The 22,679-nt window shown below is 42.2% G+C and overlaps 1 protein-coding gene across 2 annotated transcripts in view; it reads right to left on the reverse strand.

Annotated features, from left to right (window-relative positions):
• The window catches only part of LOC116050761 (cell migration inducing hyaluronidase 1), a 252,036-nt gene that overhangs the window by 42,782 nt on the left and 186,575 nt on the right, over nt 1-22,679 (reverse strand). For both annotated transcript variants that reach the window (XM_031300979.2, XM_031300980.2), the window contains exons 15-19: nt 21,178-21,247; nt 19,707-19,835; nt 7,165-7,250; nt 5,308-5,439; nt 3,446-3,481 (exon numbers count right to left, since the gene is read on the reverse strand). In XM_031300979.2, coding sequence (XP_031156839.1) covers nt 3,446-3,481; nt 5,308-5,439; nt 7,165-7,250; nt 19,707-19,835; nt 21,178-21,247 — 453 coding nt within the window. The remainder of the gene's footprint in view (nt 1-3,445; nt 3,482-5,307; nt 5,440-7,164; nt 7,251-19,706; nt 19,836-21,177; nt 21,248-22,679) is intronic.

Consider the following 22,679-nt stretch of genomic DNA (forward strand, 5'->3'; position numbering starts at 1 on the left):
AAAGCCTGTAATATGTCATTTTAAGAAGCTCTTAGCCTTCTATGAGTGGGTAGGAAGTAGGCTATGGTTTATGACCAGAGCATCGTTCAAGCTTAGGAAGGTTTGTAAGATGGATTTTACAATTATTTTAACATTACTGTAAGATGTTTTAGGCAAAACAAGGCCAAGACTACTTTATTCATTTGAAAAGTTCCAACCTTTTACCATGTAGGATCTTATGAGGTCTAGAGTTTAGATTCTCGGGCCGTTATTTTCGGGCCGTTTTATTTTTTATTATAAATATGTAGGCTATATATAAGCTATATAAAAGTAACAAATGTGTACAAAATTTAGGCTGCAGTTACAAAATGCAGCACTTCATGCGCGGAGTCTCCTCCTCTCGCACCCATAACTAATAATAATTGTGTATCTTAAGTGCAACATGGAGCTTGAAGATGTAAAGAAAAAAAGAAAAACAGGATAATTACCTTTGAGCAAGTGTGGAGGAAAGTCGGAGGTATGGAAGCAGTTTAAACAAGTCGTGGGCAGTGACAACAATATGTTGTTCATCATTGTTTCTTTTTTTTATGTTTTTTCATTCAGATCCATTTGCGATCCGTTCCATTCTGAATAAACAAACAGCGCAGTTTACAGGCTTCGTCCTTGTTGCATTATTCTAAACAGATTTCTGCAGTTCAAACAACTCGGAATTGTAGTTGAGAACGTCAGTTATAACGGCCTGCGTATTAAAAAAGTGTCGGGTTTAAATCGGGCTCGGGCTCATAATTACAGTTAATGTGTCGGGCCGGGCCGGTCTCGGACGCAACGTGCTTGGGCTCGGGTAGGTTCGGGCTTGATTTTTTGGGCTGATCTAAGCGATGAGGTTGAGGTTTCAAACTCATTCTTAAAGATGAATTAAGATATCACTGCTTCCTCATTTCACTTCTGACTTAATACCCCTGTTTCTCAAACGCCATGTAAACACATTACCCCAGCTAAAATTGGAGTTCTCATACCCCAGTTAACATACCTAGAGAACTCCTTTAGTAACTAGCATATACATACATGTATATGTATGTATATGCGTTAACCTGGGTAAGCTCAGGTTACACGTCTGCACATGCTCCATAGGTTCTAACTGCCCCTCCCCACTCAGCTGCCATGGTTTTTGACCCGGAAATACGTAGAAGAGAGCAGTAGGAAGCAACAGCGCCAAAAAGAACAGAAACAACATGAGCTATGGCAAGTTAGAAATTTACAGTGTCCGCCATGTTCACCCTGCTTTCCTAGTTGTTGTGATTTTGCAACACATTCTCATTTCCATTGCATAAAATACGGACGCTTAGGCATTGGCCTAGTTATTAAAGGGCTTGTTGTTGCTAAAAGTCTCCTTTAATTCAATACTTTTTAGGCCCCCGACTGTATTGCCTCCGAAGTACAGAGTATCAAAAAATGCCTCGTCATTCAATACCCAATTTCAATACCTAAGGAGTAAATCTGATCAGCGTCAGTGAGCCAATCAGCATGCAGCATTCTTTTACCAAGACCTAATAATGTTTGTGATTGGTTGTCTAACGTTAAACGTTGTAGATACACGCAGAAAAAAAATCTACGTTACACAGAGACGACTCACGTAGTAGGAGCTGAAAAATAAACAAAAAGATTTGTGCCATAATGTTTTAATTTTGTTTTGTTTTATAAAATTTGTATCGAAGAAAATATTGTTTAGGAACCAGTATTGGTATCGGCACCTATATCGAACATTTTTGAACGATACCCAGCCCTACTCCCTTCACTTCCCATTCCTCCCCGTGGAGAACTGGCATAACCCAGGGTAAGACCATACCCTGGTTACCGGTGTGAATTAAAACGCTGATAGACCATACCCCGGTTACTGCTGTGCATGGAAACGCTGATTAAACAGACTAAAGAAGGCAGTTCATAACCATGTGTGAAGTCCAGTACCTGCAGATGGACATCAGGTCAGATACCCGTCACCTGTTCATGACCTGAGGCCAAAAGTTCCAGAGACAAGATGATTGACACTGCAAAAGATTATTATTGTAGGTGCAGAAAGTTCCACATTAGGATGTCCCTAAATTAAAAGTAGACTGATAAAAAATATTTTTTGTGATAATCAAGTAGATTACAGTATAAATGATAAATCACACGCTGTATATTGCTCCAGTGGTAGTTCTATATTCTTTCCTCAGCAGTTGCTGAACGTGAAAATGAGAAAGCTGAAAGCTGAAACCATTTTGAATAATGAGTACACTACATTACAGTATTTTTCAGTGTTCCTTTGTGTGTGTTGCAGTGTGGGGCGGAACAGTAGTCCATCTACCAACAAGTTACACTGCATTTTAGCTGAAGCTAAAACTATTAAGCTATTAGTTAGATAGCTTCAGCTAGATGCCCTATATACATTAGAGCTTCTCCCTATGCAACGTTTATCTGTATTGTGTTCAATAAATATATTTTTTAGAAGTTTGGCTGAACCAACATGTCAAATGCAAAGTGCGGTAGAACAGCAGCCTTGATCGGCTCCTGTGTGTCTGCATTGCCAGTTATTTACTGTATGTACTTTGTGTACTTACTACTTAGTATTCCCCGCTGCTATTCATATCATGCTCAGCAATGCAGGATTAAACCTCAAACACTATTCAGCCAGTCCTCCCTCAAGCAGGAGGGTTTTTCAGTTCTCTTGTTTCTTCGTTATCTCTGATTCCACAGTTTGAACAGTGGCTGGAAAAAGAGCAGCTGCAGGCTACCGCTAAGCTAACTTTACCCTGTGTCTTTAGCTGCAGGCTATCGCTAAGCTAATGTTACCCTGTGTCTTTAGCTGCATGCTACAAGTTGGTAAGCTAATGTTACCCTGTGTCTTTAGCTGCATGTTACCAGACTCTAATCTACGCTGTGTCTGTTTTTGTTTTTTCTTTGACTAATTTCAATCAATTTCCGAAACACTCCTATTACTGGCACACAGCCCCCCGACCCTCAATGGCCTGCCTTACGCCATCATTTTGCCAAAGCTCTGTTCACCCTGTACACACTGAGACACCAAGATTTATACACTTTGGAGACAGAAACACTATTTTGATGGAGGGTTTAAACGGAGAGAGAAAAATATATAGACAAACATAATTGGTGTAGACGTACTGTATGCACCCGTAGGCACCCTACTTTGTAAAGCCAGTTGGAAACTTCTCACCAATTCCCACCTCTGTGACCATCGCACCCCTAAATTACTTTTCACACAGCATCAAAGCGCTCCATTTCCCAATGCATCCTAAACAGACTCCTTATAAGGTGTTTTCCAATTACTCTTATAGACAGAGAGAGAGAGAGAGAGAGAGAGAGAGAGAGAGAGAGAGAGAGGGGGAAAGAGGGACCTCCCATTATTTCTATCCATCCTAGAAATATGAAAAGTGGGGGTGTGTGTGTGTGTGGGGGGGGGGTGTCTTACCTCGCCAGAGTGAGGCCAATGCCATTATCAGCAAATCTAAACAAGAAAGAGAGAATATAGGAATATTATCACTGTGAGCACAGCAGAAGTCCGAGATCTCCAGGGAACACACACACACACACACACACACACACACACACACACACACACACACACACACACACAGTCTGAAAGGGATAGGGATGAATTTCCCACTTTCATCAAATGTGATAAAAACGACCTGTGCTACCTAAAACTTATAATGAGGGTTTCCAAGAACTTTCAGTTGCACTGAAAGTTGACAAACTTCACTCAGACGCAATTATATTCACCCACTTATTTATTTATAGTTGTTTTTTCCCCAATTGCCAACAAGCGTCAGGCAATACTAAAACCACTTTTTCAAAACTCTTCATACAGTCTGCATTATCACCTTGCATCTTGGCCAAACAGTTCATCTCACCTCCAAAACTCAGAATAATAAAATTGACAACTGCGTCGATCTTAAACTAGCAAAGACACTTGCGTTGGGCTTTGCGCTGCGCTTTGCCGGGTACAAGATAGGGCCCTACTGTTCAGCACTGTGAGGGTTCCTCCCTCTCTGCTGCATTTGGCCACAAGTTTAAATGAACATCACATCTCATGTCTTCTCTTTCAGCTGAAATCAGCTTTTTGGAATGATTATTACTTCATTTTATTGTAAAGATTCTGCTAGATTTTTTTTATGTTTTCAATATGGTTACGGCAGAAATGCACAAACTCTTCCATCATTATGTTTCGAATGTGTTTTTACAGTAACAAATGTGAAAAACAGTGTTAGCACTTGAACAATGTGCTGTAGATATATCGTGCTTTGCAGGTGGTGGAGTGAATGAGAAAAGAGTTCATGGATTTTGGAGAATGTGGTCATTGAATGCATTTTGTGTGACAGCAATGATTATCCACAGTTTGGTCCACATAGACTTCTGTTTGGCTGACTGTGTGAAGAGTTTTGACAAAGTGACTTCAGTTTTGACCAATGCATGTTAGCAATCGAAACAAAAACTGTATTTGTAACCAATTTCAGAAATTGTTGTTCCCATCAGTCACTTAGACACAAAAACATATGAAAAAAGGGTCCAGGTTGAAAAATACGAAAGTTACCCTTTAAAGCTATAGTGCATAGTTTCTGTCTCCCCAATGAGGAATTCTATGACAACAAAACTGTCGGCACGTCCACATGATACAAGCCTTACTCAATCGCGCACCACCCCCGCCCCTCCTCCACACAGTTAATAGTAGTCAAGGAGGACACGGAGGATTAAAAAAACATGATGGACTCTTCAGAAGAGGTAATTATCTTCACTTGAGTTTCTACACGCGAAAGTCGCTGGACGTCACAATCTTCTGAACATAGCCATACTGAGAAATACAGAGAGAGTTGTGTGGAGCTGATAGTCTTAATTAGCTTTGTAGCAACTCATTTGGCAATGGCTTGAATGTAACGGACGTTCATTAATATCAAAAATGTACGCACTAAAGCTTTAACTATAGTTTAACCATACTTCAGATAACCATGCCTGGATGTTCAAGTAAACTCCAATTAAGAAAGGCAGTATCCATTTTGCACATATGTACAATGTGACCTTTCTGCCATTTTTTAGGTCAGTGGTGGTGCAGTAAAAACAAAAGGAGAAAGACTACCACAGTTCACAATCTGGTGTTTTTGGACTGGGTAAAGGAGTGTGTGTACTGCTGACTCGCTGCCATGGTTTCTGATCAGTGGCCTTCATCAAATGCTCAGCACTGCACAGCATGACAGCACTTGTGCCAGTGGTGTGCCCAAGTGCCCAAAAAACTGTAATATCAATATCACTATATCATTGCATGCATGGGGTACTCACTGGCAGTCGTCCAGCCAGACATCCCCTCCTCTCAGCCAGGCCCCGTGGTCCTGGTTCTTATAGGCCACGAAATGGTGGATCAGAGCTGGGACTCTGGGTTTGAAGGGGTCAGCATCCTGGTGAGGGCCATACCTAAACAATTCAACACCAGAGACATGCAGAGTGGAGAAAGACAGAGTTTAGTTCATGATTTAGTGGTATTAAATGTATTGTATACCTCTGTATGAGCAGTATATGCAGGGTAGAGCTGAAGATCTTTGCCGGTCGGGTTCGGTCTTAATTTCTATCATGTTACACGGGCTCGGGCTTGCGCTCCTGGTTGCGCAGTAAACAAGCGGTCAGGTGAAGCGTTTCGATTAGCGTGTAAATGGATGCTGAGGAGGTGAAACAGAGGCTGGCTTCTGGAGGACTTATTTTATTTCTTTGTTCCAACTTCCAACTGGCCGATAGCCTCCGTTATTCATGAATAAATGATGTTAAAAAATTTATAAATGACTCATTCTTGACGGAAAACAGCTGTGTGCGTGCGGCGCAGTCTCTCTTTTCTTTCTCTCCCTTTTCCACCGAGTGGTGCGTGTGCCCGCTTGCGGTGTGAAGAGCTATTTTCCGACATGCACTCTAATCACTGCTGATAGACGGCCTTTTGTACAGTCGGGCTGTAAATGGGTTCAGGCTTTTAAAAATCTGTCGATCAAAATGTACTGGTCGGGCTCGGGCCGAATTCTGTCGGGTTCGGGCCTTGTCGGGCCGAACTTTTAAGGCCCGATTACAGCTCTAATGCAGGGCTGCAGCCTGTGGCGTATTACAAAATCTCTTACAGTATTTCAACTTTTGTATGATATTTGTATGTCTAGAGAGAGGTCTACTCTCAGCTGAAGTTATAATCCTTCAGATTTCAGTGCTGGTTGATTTGATGGTTACTGTTGGTTTTAATTCAATTTAATTTAATTCAAATTTAAAACGATACATGTAACCGCAAAAACTTGATCAACAGCTGCTCTACAGCAGAAGAGGACTCACTGGTGTTTCTGTTCACAGAACAAAGCTAACTGGGCTGAGAGGACTCATCCAGTCACATTGTTATAGTGATGACAGTCAACATCCAACACAGCAACACCCAGCATATGATCCAATGTGTTATTTGAGGGCTTGGGGCTTTTTTCTCCTTTTCTTTTCAGTATTTTAGTTTATTTCTATTTTAAATGGATTATGCATTGAAGAGTGCCCAGATTAAGCCCCTCTGAGAGTTTTTTGCATCTCTCCATCACATCTTTTATTGATTATGTGTATATTAATCTTTAGTATTTGTATATGTGTAAACCAATAAACTAAACCAAGAGCTCTCCAAATTTCATTGTATGTGACCATGTACAATGACAATAAAGGCTATCTATCTATCTATCTATCTATCTATCTATCTGTTTACTCTGAGCAGGACAGAATAACAGAGCAGTCAGGATCTCTTTCCATTACCAGTTGTTTGTGAGCTTTCTTCAGGCGAGGCTCTCTGTGAGAAAGCTTCCTTGCAGGGAGTTTTCACACTTTGAAGAGCATCCCTGAACTGAATAAGGAGTGGTGTGTGTGTATGTAGGGTGTATTCATATTGAAGCGATGAGGTCAGGATGACACATTGGTCCGATCACACTCACCACATGGGACCAACTGTTACACAGACTTGCTGTTCTACTTTTCTACGTCTTTTATACCAAACACCAACATTTGCCAGTTACAGAACATCAACAGGAAACATGAGCATTACAGAGTGCACATCCATCATGCCGAAGTATACTGGGTGTGATGGGACTTCAGCTTGTCATGCAGGGTGTTTGTGACTGGGGTGGGGAGGGGGGGTCTGACCTGGCTCCAATCAGAGACAAGAAGGGTCTCTTGTCCTTGTCATTTGCCTGGGTGGTCTTTACTCCATTATCAAGGATCATTCCAGCCTGGAACAGAGAGAAGAGAAACTGCGAGGTCAAACGGTAGAAGACACCGAACACTGCATAAAGTAATGTTGAAGTAAGATGTCTATGTGATAGACACACACAGGTTGATTAATTAAAGCTTTAATGCTTTATTTATTTATATTAATGAATGTCCGTTACATTCAAGCCATTACCAAATGAGTTGCTACAAAGCTAATTAAGACTATCAGCTCCACACAACTCTCTCTGTATTTCTCAGTATGGCTATGTTCAGAAGATTGTGTCGTCCGGTGACTTTCCCGTTAGAGCTTAGATCGGCCCAAAAAATCAAGCCCGAACCTACCCGAGCCCGAGTACGTTGAGTCCGAGCCCGGCCCGGCCCGACACATTAACTGTAATTATGAGCCCGAGCCCGATTTAAACCTGACAATTTTTTAATACGTGGGCCGTTATAACTGACGTTCTCAACTACAATTCAGAGTTGTTTGAACTGCGGAAATCTGTTTAGAATAATACAACAAGGACGAAGCCTGTAAACTGCGCTGTTTGTTTAGAATGGAACGGAACGCAAATGGATCTGAATGAAGAAACGTAAAAAAAATAGAAACAATGATGAACAACATATTGTTGTCACTGCCCACTAGGGATGGGCGTATCGATCCTGTGGTATCGATAGATCGATATACTCACGCTACTCATTTGGCATTGATTTCCTTAAAAAAATATCGATATAAACTAAAAAATAATAATTAGGGGTGTATGCATCACTTTCAGCTGTTTTAGATTACTTACTTAAATTACTATGTGCCGGGCGATACCACACTTTTAGGATTCGATACGATACCGATACTTTTTCTTGCATTTTCATCGATATCGATACCGATACCGATACCGTTAATTTCTTATTGGCAATTTTTGTCAGTAAAAATATTATTACATTTAAGACAAATACAGACCATTTATACAACATTTATTATGGTCAATACATAATAAAATTAAAATTAAAATAAATAACATAAATATGAATGAAATAAATTAAATATGAACAAAAACATACACATTTTCAGGCCCTTGGCTGTGTCGCTGCCGGCTGTGTCGCATGTTGACGCTCATTCACTCGTCTCCTGTCACGTGACATGGGCCAGCTCAATACGCCGCCAGGTACAGGGGTGTCCCGGCACATAGTAATTTAAGTAAGTAATCTAAAACAGCTGAAAGTGATGCATACACCCCTAATTATTATTTTTTAGTTTATATCGATATTTTTTTAAGGAAATCAATACCAAATGAGTAGCGTGAGTATATCGATCTATCAATACCACAGGATCGATACGCCCATCCCTAACAGCGACACAGCCAAGGGCCTGAAAATGTGTATGTTTTTGTTCATATTTAATTTATTTCATTCATATTTATGTTATTTATTTTAATTTTAATTTTATTATGTATTGACCATAATAAATGTTGTATAAATGGTCTGTATTTGTCTTGTGATTTGTCTTAAATGTAATAATATTTTTACTGACAAAAATTGCCAATAAGAAATTAACGGTATCGGTATCGATGAAAATGCAAGAAAAAGTATCGGTATCCTAAATCAGAATCAGAATCAGAAAGGGCTTTATTGCCAAGTACGTTGCACATACGAGGAATTTGTCATGGTGTTGTTGGAGCATGTCACACATTCAAATATAAGAAGGATAAAAAGAAATAAACAATATAAGTATAAACATATACACACAGTACGTATTAATAACGATAAAATAAATTTAAATAAATAGTAAAATAAGTTAAACAGTAGTGAAAAGGGACGCTACAGCAGAGTAGGTACAGTGGCATGAGGAGCCAGAGGTGGGGTGTGGAGAGAGTCAGGATGGATTCCGAGCCTTGTTTAGAAGGCTAGTGGCGGAGGGGAAAAAACTGTTTATGTGGCGTGAGGTTTTGGTCCTGATGGACCTCATCCTCCTGCCAGAAGGGAGTGGCTCAAAGAGCTTGTGTCCGGGGTGGGAGGGGTCAGCCACAATCTTTCCAGCACGCTTCAGAGTCCTGGTGGCGTATAGGTCCTGGAGCAGCGGCAGATTGCAGCCAATCACCTTCTCAGCTGACCGAATGACACGCTGCAGCCTGCCCTTGTCCTTGGCAGTGGCAGCAGCGTACCAGATGGTGATGGAGGATGTGAGGATGGACTCAATGATGGCAAGTACATCCTCTGTTGTGCTTTCTTGACGAGGGAGCTGATGTTCAGCTCCCACTTGAGGTCCTGGGAGATGGTAGTTCCCAGGAAGCGGAAAGACTCCACAGTGTTGATTGTGGAGCCACAGAGGGTGATGGGGCAGGTGGGGCTGGATTCTTTCTGAAGTCCACAACCATCTCCACTGTCTTGAGAGCGTTGAGCTCTAGGTTGTTTTGCCTGCACCAGGTCACCAGGTGGTCAGCCTCCCACCTGTAGGCGGACTCGTCTCCATCAGAGATGAGTCCGATGAGGGAGGTGTCGTCCGCAAACTTCAGAAGCTTGACGGACTGGTGACCGGAGGTGCAGCTGTTGGTGTACAGGGAGAAGAGCAGAGGAGAAAGAACGCAGCCCTGGGGGGATCCGGTGCTGATGGTCTGTGAGTCGGAGACGTGTTTCCCCAGCTTCACATGCTGCTTCCTGTCAGACAGGAAGTCAGTGATCCACCTGCAGGTGGAGTCAGGCACACCAAGCTGGGAGAGTTTCTCCTGAAGCAGAGCCGGGATGATGGTATTGAAGGCAGAGCTGAAGTCCACAAACAGGATCCTGGCGTAGGTTCCTGCGGAGTCCAGGTGCCGGAGGATGTAGTGGAGGGCCAGGTTGACTGCATCATCTACAGACCTATTGGCTCTGTAGGCAAACTGCAGGGGGTCCAGGAGGGGCTCGGTGAGGTCTTTGAGGTGTGAAAGCACAAGGCGCTCAAAGGACTTCATAACCACAAAGGTCAGGGCGACGGGTCTGAAGTCATTAAGTCCTGTGGTCCTTGGCTTCTTGGGGACAGGGATTATGGTTGAGGTCTTGAAGCAGGCTGGCATGTGACATGTCTCCAGTGAGGTGTTAAAAATGTCTGTGAACACTGGAGACAGCTGGTCAGCGCAGTGCTTCAAGCTGGATGGGGAGACAGCATCCGGTCCAGCAGCTTTCCTGGGATTCTGTCTCCTAAAGAGTCTGTTGACGTCCCTCTCGTGAATGGAGAGAGTCGTCACTGAGGTGGGAGGGGGGGTGGAGGTGGAGGGGACCTTTAAGGAGGGCATTGGTGGGGGGGCCCAGGACCCTGCTGAGGTGGGCGAGTGGAGGTGATGCACAGTGGCTGTAGCTGTAGGGAGGTGTCGTGGGGGATGGTGTCAGGACTGTCCTTTTGTCTTTCAAATCGACAGTAGAACTCATTCAGGTCGTTGGCTAGGTGTCGGTCATTGGGGTTTTAGGCTTGAAGTTGGTGATCTGCCTAAGTCCTTTCCAGACAGTCGCAGAGTCATTAGCTGAGAACTGGCGTTGGAGCTTCTCAGAGTACCGGTGTTTAGCCTCCTTCACTGCCTTGCTAAATTTGTACTTTGACTCTTTAAATCTGTCTTTGTCCCCACTCCTGAACAAGTCTTCCTTAGCCAGCCTAAACCTTCTGAGTTTGGCTGTGAACCAGGGTTTGTCATTGTTGAAACTCACCCTGGTGCTTGATGGAACACAGTAGTCCTCACAGAAGCTGATGTATGACGTCACAGCCTCTGTGTACTCATCCATACTGTTGGTAGCAGTCCTGAACACATCCCAGTCAGTACAATCCAAACACGACTGGAGATCCTCCACAGCCTCACTGGTCCACTTCCTTGATGTCCTCGCTACAGGTTTGCAGAGCTTTAGTTTCTGCCTGTAGGCGGGGATCAGGTGGACCATGACGTGGTCAGAGTGTCCCAGTGCAGCACGGGGGACGGCGTGATAAGCATCCCTGACTGTGGTGTAACAGTGATCCAGAATGTTCTCCTCTCTGGTCGGGCATTTAATATGTTGTCTATATTTAGGGAGTTCATGAGTGAGGTTCCCTTTATTAAAGTCACCAAGGACAATAACTAGGGAGTCCGGGTTGGTCCGCTCCACACACAGTATCTGGTTGGCAAGCATGCGCTGCGCGTCCTGCACGTTGGCCTGCGGTGAGATGTAAACACCGACCAGAATGAATGAATGGAACTCACGGGGTGAATAAAAAGGCTTACAAAAAAGTGTGGTATCGCCCATCCCTACTGCCCATGACTTGTTTAAACTGTTTCCATACCTCCGACTTTCCTCCACACTTGCTCAAAGTTAATTCTCCTGTTTTCTTTTTTTCTTTACATCTTCAAGCTCCCGGTGTGATGCGTGCGAGAGGAGGAGACTCCGCGCATGAAGTGCTGCATTTTGTAACTGCAGCCTAACCTTTGTACACATTTGTTACTTTTATATAGCCTATATATATATTTATAATATTTCTGATTATGGCATAGCTTTCTCTCCACCCAAATAGGATAATAAGGTAATGGATAAAAAAAATAAAAAAATTGCTTGATCAAGGGTCCGGCCTGGGCCCGGCCCGGCCCGAGGATGTGGCAGAAAATAACGGCCCGAGCCCGACTCGAGGTCCGGTCTGGCTCGGGTCGGGCTCAGGCTCGGGCCAAGAATCTAAACTCTATTTCCCGTGCAGAAACTAGAATGAAGATAATTATCTCTTCTGAAGGGTTCATCATGTTTATTTAACATGGGGGGCACGTGCGCGATTACGTTTAGGCTTGTATCAAGTGAATGCAACAGCAGTGGTGTTGTCATTACTTAGAATTCCTCATGGGGGCGACAGAAACTACGCACTATAGCTTTAAGGGCTTGCGGGGACGTTTAGACACAAGTCAGACTGTGTTGGTTCATGTCTTCTATTAGGCTGCAACAAAATATTGTCTCCATTTGAAATAATTATGAATGTAATATTCACTCTTCCAACTCCAGCTGCACTCTAGTTATTATCAGTTCTATTCAATAACTGACCTTTCAGTTGAGCTCAAACAATTATTTTAGTGTAATTTCCTCCCTTCAGGCGAAGAGTACGTAGTGAAGCATGTTTATTGGCTTCTTCCCCCAATAAATCAGGTTCAGTAGCGAAGGACATGAACTTTTCTTTTGCGGTCCTTTCTAGACACATGTTGAACAGCCCCGCATCGGGTCTTAATTAGCAGTAGAGCAGCGAGATTAAATTAGCTGCAGCTGCTCTCATTTATATCATCAGTCTTATCTGCTGCTAACTGCTGTGGTCCTGACAGTAGCTGTGTGTGAAACCGTTCCCTATCACGGACATCGTTCACTATATAGTGTGTTCGCCATTTTGTAGTGGTGTTCCAATTCTCCGCGGTTAATTTTATTCACTATATAGTCCACCAGAGGTGGGACAAAGTCATTGTTATGCAAGTCACAAGTAAGTCTCAAGTCTTTGCCCTCGAGTCCCGAGTCAAGTCGAGTCAAAGATGAGGCAAGTCCCGAGTCGAGTCACAAGTCAAAGCCAACAAGTCTCAAGTCGAGTCCAAAGTCCTACCATTTTAGTTTCGAGTCATTTCAAGTCATTTCAGTTTCAGTGTATGCAATATTAAGAATATTTTCACTGCTTCAAAAGTCATAAGAAAGCCCTTTCTCTCAAGAAACTGAAGTCATATGCTTTATAGCAGTGGTTTTCAAAGTGGGGACGGGGACCCCTGGGTGCCGCGAGGGGGTGCTAGGGGGGCCATGGCAAGTTGGCATGAAAAGTATAGCAAAACAAAATAATTGAATAAATTAAATAACTAAAGTAAACCAAATTAAACCAAAAATAAGCTAAACAATATTCCCATTAGTTAAGAACTGTACTATACACTATAACTATAATAATCTATTGCATCTCTGAACATTACTACTATAATCGTTATTATTTTATTTTATTACATGGCTTGGTTGAATTCCAATGTAGAATGCGGTCTTATTTCTTGATAACAGACCGTTGCCATGAAAAACAGAGCGTTGCTATGGACGCAGTTCGGTTTAGCGGAAGCAATACAATCGTTTTTAAATCAAGTAGTATTTATTAAATCAAAGTATTTATTTGGTAGGTAGCCATGTAATAAGCGGGATAATGTATAGCGAGGTGGTAGTTATAGCGAATACAACCCCTGATATGAAAAGGGAAGGCTAATGGTGGATCTACTGTGACTGTGTTATGGTAACGTTACTTTAAAACGGACGTTGACATGATGTTGGCGAGGTTTTCCATCTGAGTGTGCTAAACTCATGTACCTCATATAATCAGGGTTCAAAAATCCCTATTTTTGTAAGCATGAACCAGCAAGGGAGACGTGCGTTTACTGTGTCGTTGAGACAGTAAATATGCAGCAGCTAGTATGTTACGGTACATACATCCGATAAGGTGCTTAGCATTCATTCAAAACTTACCTTTCTTTGTGCAACTTCAGGTGTCAAAGTTGGACGTTGTGGCAGCTCCGTCTGTAATCTTGTAACCCGCATGTTTTGCAAATTGCAACTCTTTTTTTGTCAACTACCTCGTAATTTTTATAGCCAAACGAAACTATCTTCGGTATCATTTTGCCAACTGGCGCGTTGTTGCTTGTGCTTCATTGGCTGTCTTGCAATGTGCCTGCTTAGATGCTGTCGAATCAAAACAACGTGGGACTACAGTGATTGGATGTCGTGCAGGCAGCGCGTGTGCTCTCTGCATGCATACAGGTGGTGCATATTTTTTTCACAGATGCAGATAAACTGAGAGCGGCGCGGCCGTGTGAACATTTTCTTCCCCAGTGGGAAGTAGCAAGTCTTCTCGAGTCAAAAGGTGCAAGTCCAAGTGAAGTCACGAGTCATTGATGTTAAAGTCCAAGTCGAGTTGCAAGTCTTTGTACATTTTGTCAAGTCGAGTCTGAAGTCATCAAATTCATGACTCGAGTCTGACTCGAGTCCAAGTCACATGACTCGAGTCCACACCTCTGCAGTCCACTATAAAATACCCACAATGCACAGCTAATTTGAGCGTACATAAGATCAAAGATCCTCTATACTAAAGCATTTCAGGCAGCGCCAATGATATGAACTGGTACACACTTCCTGTCTCCTAAAGGGGCATGGCCTCGTTTGAAAGTGTACTGAATGTCGTGTGGATGGATGAAAAGTTACATTTGTATAATCTATTAATATTTTCTTTTGCCAACGTTAGATATATACAGAGCTAAAAGACATATTTAGCACACGGAGATTAGTTTTGTTTGGGCATTCACGAACGTCAGTTGACGTTAGCTTATGTGTGTTGCCAAATCTTGTGAGAGTTTGTTCCTGAGACAGAAACAGGTCTCAAATAAAGTTAATTTTCTCCTGATGTGTCCGTCTGAAAAAATGCCATGTTAGTGTCAGAATGTTCTGGAAATACTGTATGTGGCTTGTGAAGAATGGGTCCAATATTTACTTTGGTGACTATGGGGCGAAAGACTTGGTCATAATCTGTTTTTATGTTCACTTCTCCAGTTGGAATCAACACACTCAGGACCTGCTGCCAGTCTCCTAAAGAGGCGTGGCAGTAGCAGAGCCCACGTGACACAGAGACAAGAAACTAATCTGAGTTGGGGCGTCTCGGTTCTAAACCGTCTCTGATAGGATGTACCCTACATTTTACTCCCGTATACCACAATGCAACGCTGTCGTGTTTTCCTGGAGTAGAAGAAGAAGCAGAAGTACCTGTTGAAACTGAAAAGGAAAAATGGAGCAGGCTTTCGTTTCTAAACAGTGGAAATTTAACATGCAACATATATAATATACAACCTTTTACTCTCCTTCTGAGTGCTCGCTTTGTTTCAGGGACATAGAACTCTTTTGATTGGGTTTGTTTACATGATGCTGGGTGCGCCCGCCTTCGTCACACAAATAACCGGGGCACATACTGATGCTACGATGTTTAAAATTTCAGTGTGGTGTCCGACATCTCGTTAGGTCATTCCCTATATACGTAGTTCACTATTTAATAAACGCCATGTAGGGAATAGTGAGTGAGTGAATGAGGGAACGGTTTCCAACACTGCTAGAGTCTGTAGTAGATTTAACATGTCCATTTCTTTTTCTACTTTATGACATAATGTCGATACTTTTGTTAATTATTATGGTTTATTGACTTACAGAACCTTTTAGCTTAGGTTGTACTGATTTTAGGGCTATGAAGCAGTTGGAGATATTACAAGAAATGACATCACAATAAGCAAAACCACCAATGTAGGCATAGGTTGGCAGACCATTTCTATTAAAGCGTTCAAAGGGTTAATAGAAGGCAGGGTGACACATCCCATTTTGAGGCAACTGGGATACATTACGGACTTTAAATCAAGGATAAAATGGACGAAATCAATTTTGTCTCAAATCTCACTTAGTGGCGCTTTCCCTATAACCCGGCTGGAAACATTCGATGTAACTTGCATCTAAGCACCAAAGCTAACAAGCAGGCTAGTTCTAGTTGTTTCAGAGCTCTTAAAGCGCTATACTCTCTATCTCCTGACAAAAATTACAAACTTTCTAAATGATAAAAAAAAAACCATCCTCAGCCAGTTTGCAAAAACAAAGAGAAGCAGTGTGTTGCTGCTGTGAATGGCCAGCCTGCAGCCTGACACAACCTCTCCTCTCCCTGAACATCCTGGGGTGGCAGTCTGACATGAGTTATGCTCCCATTAGGGTGATCCAAATTAAAAGTGAAAAAGGAAAAGAAAGAGTGAGATGGTAGGGGAAAGAACTCACTGTTGGGCGCGGAGAGAAAGCAGGGCGATAACAATAACACTTCCTCTCCAGCAGTGCCTCATAAATCTCTCTCTGCTCGAGTGCTGCTGTGCTGCGCTCCGTGCCTCAGGCGCCCTGTCCTCTCCATCCCATCCTCTCTTCTGGCTCGCTTTCTTCTCTTTCTCTTGTCTGTGTTCGATTTTGTTATTCTCACCCTTTGCCTATTGCTTGTCCTCTATTTGTTACTTGTAACATGTCACATCCCAAACTCTTTTTGTCTCTCCTTGGCTCTTAGTGATGTTGTGCTTTTACAGTAGAGCTGTCAAAATTACCCCGATAATAGTCTCGCATTGCCAGACCTTCCTCCACAGTGCTGCAGAGGAAGGTCTGGCTAGTCCACACAGCATTCTGGGATGGGAGAAAATCGTGCTTTAAACCAATCAAAACCATCTTGGGCAGCGCTAAAAACTCAGATTGGACAGATAGTCTAGCTAGTAGTGATGTGCAATACCACTTAATTCCTATTCGATCCGATACCAAGTAATACCCAGGCTGGTATTGCCGATACCAATACCAATACCAATACTTTTTACGTATTTTATTTGTAGTGTGATGTGACAACTAGTTTAAAGTAAAGTAAAAAAGTAGGCTGTAGGCTTACCAATTCCAAATTATAGCTGCATAATGACAACACAATAAACTACTCTCATAATATTTAATTATAAAGAAAATCTCAGAGACTTGTACAGTAAAACAGGTTGAAAATTACACACAAATAAAAAAAAATTGACTCTTAACCTTAAAAATATTCCATATCCACTTTTTGCTGTTCTTTACAACACATGTAAATCAGGCACCCTTGAAAACCATTAACTCAAATTGTTTTCACAAAACATTCAAAATACAGCCAGACATGACACCTTTTGCAGTCAGCCATAGTCACTCTGCAGTCTGCAGTCTTCGTAGCGGGAAATTAAAGAAGGGCTGCTGCAGCGGCCGGCTCCGTTACAAAGCCGCAGTGCACACACAACTGACCGGCGGAAGGAGAAGTAGTTCCTTCCCCTAACCGGATATAATTAGACTTTTCTGGTGACAAAAAGTTACTTATGATAACATAAACATTCACTCCAAATTACTGAGTTTAAATATCGATCTTTTTATATGAGAATCGATACTAGAGCAGGAGACGTTGGGATCGTAAATATCGATACTTTAGTATCAATCCGCACATCACTACTAGCTAGCTGTCTGGATTTATCCTGCAGAGATCTGAGGAGCAGTTAACCATAGTCCTCATAAATCCACCAGAGTTTAGAACGGCAACACAAAGAAAGAGGAAGGTAGGCCGAAACGAGGGACATCCGGCGGAATTTCCGGCGGCACCGGACCATCCCGGTAATGAAACGTTATCGATATAGACCACCGCGATAATAAAGCCTTAAATATTTTTTTAATGCGTGATGAACGCACGCGTTCTGTGATTAGGAATTGATGCAGCAGTAATGTTGTGGATGGCTGACAGAAACAAAGCTCCTTGAGCAGAAATGGATAAAGAAAAGGGTCTTTTTAATGGCAAGTTGAGTTTCAAAGCCCTTCCAGATGGTTCTCTCCACAAGACTAAAGTTATCTGCATGTACTGTCGATGTGAACTGAGTTACTGAGTTTAGGTTAGCAGCGACTGCTGGGGGCTAAGTTACAGAAGCTAACGTAAATGATCAAGTCTCCCTGGTGTGGAGCCTCGCCTCCAACACGGCAAATAAACTACAGTTATTATCATTATACACATATATCTCTAAAGGAGGCAGGAACTATCACTGAGGGAGAAACCATTACTTACTGCTAAGCTAACCGAACTACTAAGCTAACCGAACTGAGTTGTAAACAACTGTGGGATTAGTGAAAAAGTCGCTGAAAGTTGGAGATCGGTATGAGTGCTTGAGTGAGCTAGTACAGGTTAAAATGCAAAGCAGATAATCAGCTGTTGCAATGAAGAATCCGACAAAATAAACTGTGTCGAGCTACCGAAGCAAGACGCTATCAGCTTACTGCAGCACATCAGCCAATCAGGAGGCAGGACAGCCAAGTCAGTGTAGCCAGTTTCATTGATAATAGTGGAAGCTGTTCCGTGTGCATTATATGTTATGTTTAATTAGGTGTTGAATGTAGCCGGCCTGTCAGAGTGGCGATCTCGAGTAACCACGATTGGATGATTTGAAAATATGAGCGACTGCCCAAGCCCAGCAGCCAAGCATGTATAAAAAGACACCGCAGGGGCCCCCATTCTGTATACAAGTGTGGCGCTGAGCAGTTTCTCGGTGAGAGTATGTTCATTTTCTGATGTAACATCTGACCTGAGCTGGACCTTGAACACAAATGTCACAGTGAAAAAGGCAGCTGTACTTAATCAGGCTGCTCAGGAAAGCAGGACTGACTCGTCGCCCTCTCACCCAGGCCTATAAAGGACCAGAGAGAGCATTCTCACTACAGGCATCACTGTCTGGTATGGGAACACCTAGTCTATATCCACGACGTTCCACTTCCAGGATTGCCCGGATATCTGTTCTGTTGGGCTTCCTTTGTGTTGGGGTTCTAAACTCCAGTGGATTTATGAGGACTATGGTTAACTGCTCCTCAGATCTCTGCAGGGTAAATCCAGACAGCTAGCTAGACTATCTGTCCAATCTGAGTTTTCTGTTGCACAACTAAAGAGAGACACATTGTAACTAGGAAAAAACTTTAAGTGTCAAACACTTAATTTCCTTTATTCTGAGGATTTTTTATGCAACAATTTGTGTAGCACAAGTACACAGTTCCTGTTTTCCGTCAGATGGTTCATAAATCTCAACATTTCTGAGTGCACTTGAAGGCAGCTTCAAGTGCGCGAGGTTTCGATGGTATGGTCCACTGTAGGGGTGTCTGAAATCGTTAGTATAGGCATATACAAATATATTCACAGGTAAGAAGAATATATAAATATTCGTGTTTTGAGCCCCCTGAACGGTTATTTTCCCCTCTTTTGCGGTGTGGGTTCTTTCATATTTTTTGAGGAGGACAAATCTACATCTTCTAAATATTAATATGCATATCCCCTGCATCCCCTCTGAAATCTACACCTATGTCTGTATGACAATGGTATTTTAAAGTCGAAGCCGAAGTACATGGTTCAGTGTTGGTAAAATGCAATTGTAGTTTGAACACTTTTATATTGGCACATCTGGCTAGTCGTAATAGTGCGTTCCATTTGTACTCGGAAGTCGGATTTTCCAAGGTCAAAGTCGGAGACATGCCCCCTGACCTTGGATTTCTGAGTTTGGAACTCAGACAACCCCCGAGTAACCTGAACTAAAAATCCAACATGGCTGCTCAGTGCTTCAACAGTAGTGAAAGCTGTATTAACATTCAGTTTATTAGCACTTCTGTCTTATTTGTGTCTCACTAAATCAGTCGTACACACAGTCCTGTCCAACTTCTATCTGTGGACATGTTGTTACGCTGTTTGTATGCACACAAAAAACAGCGTAATGTGTTGTTATAAACTGGCACTGCTAACGATGGCTAACAATGAAAATCCGACTTGTAAATGCAGCGCATTCAACTCGGGTGTGACATCATTCCTAGCTTCGGCTTCCGAGTTCCGAGGTAAAAGGAACGCACTATAAAGGTGCAGGCTAATCCCAGAGCCTTTGCCCCCCGCCCCTCCCAGCACAGTCCGTCCTCTGACTCACCCTGTAGTTGGAATGGGCTCTGTTGTTGGTGAACTGGCCCATAGGTGTGTGTTCAGTGTGTCCGGGGGAGTACAGCCCCTCTGAGGGGCCCGTGGGCACATGGTGAAAGATGAACCAGAAACCTGTCTCCTGAGGGATCACACACAAACATACACAGGCTGTCAACACTTAGGTTTTTATCAGTTACTATAAATGTAGAACAGCAAAGAACCCACTCAGAGATTTTTGTACACTCCCACACACACATATAGTATTGAATATATGACAAGTAATAAGATAGGAATATAACAATAGTCACTTGATTGATTAATTGATCTGCAAATGTTTTTTGAATTTTGAGGAGGTGTTCGGTTAAAGGGTTGTATGGTTGTTTATTGAAAAACAATAGATTAAAAACACTTTGATAAGGGTATGGACATTTAAAAAACGTCCGGACCCGAAAAGCATTTAGCTTCTTCCTACTCCACACGTGTCAAACGTGCAGCCCGCACGTGCAGCCCGCAGATTTTGATCCGGCCTGCATATCAATTTAGGTTCACAATAGATTTTGGCCCACCTAGTTGTGCGCCAAACCAAAAACACGGGAAAGTGTTTTTCAAACTACAGTTACGTGACACTCAAAGCAGAACTTTGCCGACTGTGAGAAGCAGAGACTTTTCATATTCAGGCGGTGAAACCGATTGTTGTAAAAAATGTGATCATTGTTTTGCTTGATTTGCTAAATTCTATAATAGCTAAGGAACTTTTTTGCTGACTTTTGTGGGGCTTTATGTTGACAAAAATGCGAGTGACCAAAAAGTGACCAAAAATGTCTGAGAAAGCCATAATAAAGTCACAAAAAATAAAAAAAAAGTGACGAAAAAGCTACAAAGCTGTCAAAAAAAGCGACATGCAGTAATACAGTCAAAGATATTTTACTTTTCCGATGAAACAAAAGCATGTCAATAAACTATACATGTTTGTGGCCCTTGATGTAATGTGAAATACTTGTGTCTTGGATTTTAATTTTTTTGTTTAGTTTTTTTAAATGTTCGAAATAAAACTATTCATTCACTCACACGCACGCGCGCGCACACACACACACACACACACACACACACACACACACACACACACACACACACACACACACACACACACACACACACACACACACACCACTACGTCCTCGGCTTTGCCACTCTGCATGTCAGCCTGTCTGTTTTCAGTTGTTCTTCGCAGCTATGCAAATGAGAAAAGTTATTACATTGGCGAGGAAAATGAGACTCCATTCCGCCTGACATATCCTTGTAAGATCCCAGAAGTACCATTATAATTGGCACTCTATCATAGGGAACGTGCGGCAGAGCCTGCGTTTGTTCTCAAGTTAATAGGAGTACACAGCCATTAATCTGACCTGGCAATGCGATAATGAGACAGACCTCCACCTGGAGAGACATGGGGGGAGGGGGAGGGGAAGTGAGAAACTCACCTCTGAGCCCGCAGCAGCACAGTTGATGAGGTTGTTATTGGGGTTGGCGATCCAGAAAGTTGAAGTGGCGCTGCGTAGATGGAGAATGTTGGGGAAGGAAAAAGAGAAAAGGAGTTTGGTTATTGGATTTTACACAAATAATTTGATGTAAAATAAAGAAAAGGGTGAACACTGCCCCTGAAAACACAGAAACTGAGGGAGAGAAAATGAATTGTAAGTTTTTCACTGACAACAGTGCTGTTTGGTACACAAATGGACCATGTATCATGTTATGTCATCTAGGGAGGATATTTGTTCTTGATATCAAATTTAAACGGTTTTCATTTCATTGCTTTTCCTTATTACTGGTACCTCAGATGTTTTACTTTTTGTATGAATTCAGTCCAGTAAGGTGCAATCAAGTAAATGAATGACATTTTAAAATATTATATATAATTTTATTTAGATACACTGATGTCACATGATAAACAAATTAGTTGTAGATCAAAATCTAAAAGGAAAAGTAAATGAAATTATCATTTTTCAAGATGTTATTTCCTTTTCCAAAGCACACTCTAATATTTTTCAGTACACACACAAAACAATTCATGTCCTGCGTCTTTAACGTTGTAGCACAAATCAACACTTTATAGCACAGCAAAATTGAACTACTTCAATTTCTTGCCTCTTTATTTCAAATTTCTTGATTGGTCAAGAGAAAGCTTTTGAGTGTCCATACAATACACAGTGGTTATAGATAATAAATCCCTGTACGTATGCAGGATTACAGTCTGTAGTGACAGCTACTGTACAGCCCTAGGGCCAGCAAAAAGGAGATCTGGGTGCTGGTAAGACGGAGGGAAGTTTAACATACAGTAGTTCATTTACACATACTACCAACATTATTTTGATACAAAGTTGGTTGAAAAACTGCAAATTATCCCCTTTTTTAGGATATACGTAGGGTTGGGCATTGTTTTGATTTTAAACAATTCTGATTCCAATCCAATTCTTCCTTTCGATTCCGGTTCTTATTGATTCTGGATTCCGATTGTTTGATGGGTGGAGTTGAAACGGGTCACATGCTTATTTCACAGATAAGAGGATCATTTTATTTTGTTACAATTGTGATTTAAAGTTTTACCCGTTTTTTTCATCCACACTTTAGAGCGCTGCTTACTGCACTCCATGGCTGCAACACAACAAGCACCAGGCCGCTACAGAAACCACAACTTGCGCATGTTAAATTTGGATCTGATGATCGGATTCAAAACCAAATTTTCCAAACAATTCTAATATCAATTCCACTGGAATCGTAATTATTGAAACGATTCCAAGTTGGAACCGGTTCTCAATGCCCAATCCTGTATATACGCTACTCTACCCATCAGCCCCTGCAGCAGCTCAGTTTGGAGGAGAAAGGAATTAGCTCTGGTGTAATCAAGGTCTGAGCCAGCCCTAATCAAAGTTCAGTCCCTCAGGCTGTGTCTCATCTGTTCTCTGTCAGACAGGATGAGAGGGAG

This window comes from Sander lucioperca, chromosome 3 (assembly GCF_008315115.2).
Source record: "Sander lucioperca isolate FBNREF2018 chromosome 3, SLUC_FBN_1.2, whole genome shotgun sequence".
NCBI lineage: Eukaryota > Metazoa > Chordata > Actinopteri > Perciformes > Percidae > Sander > Sander lucioperca.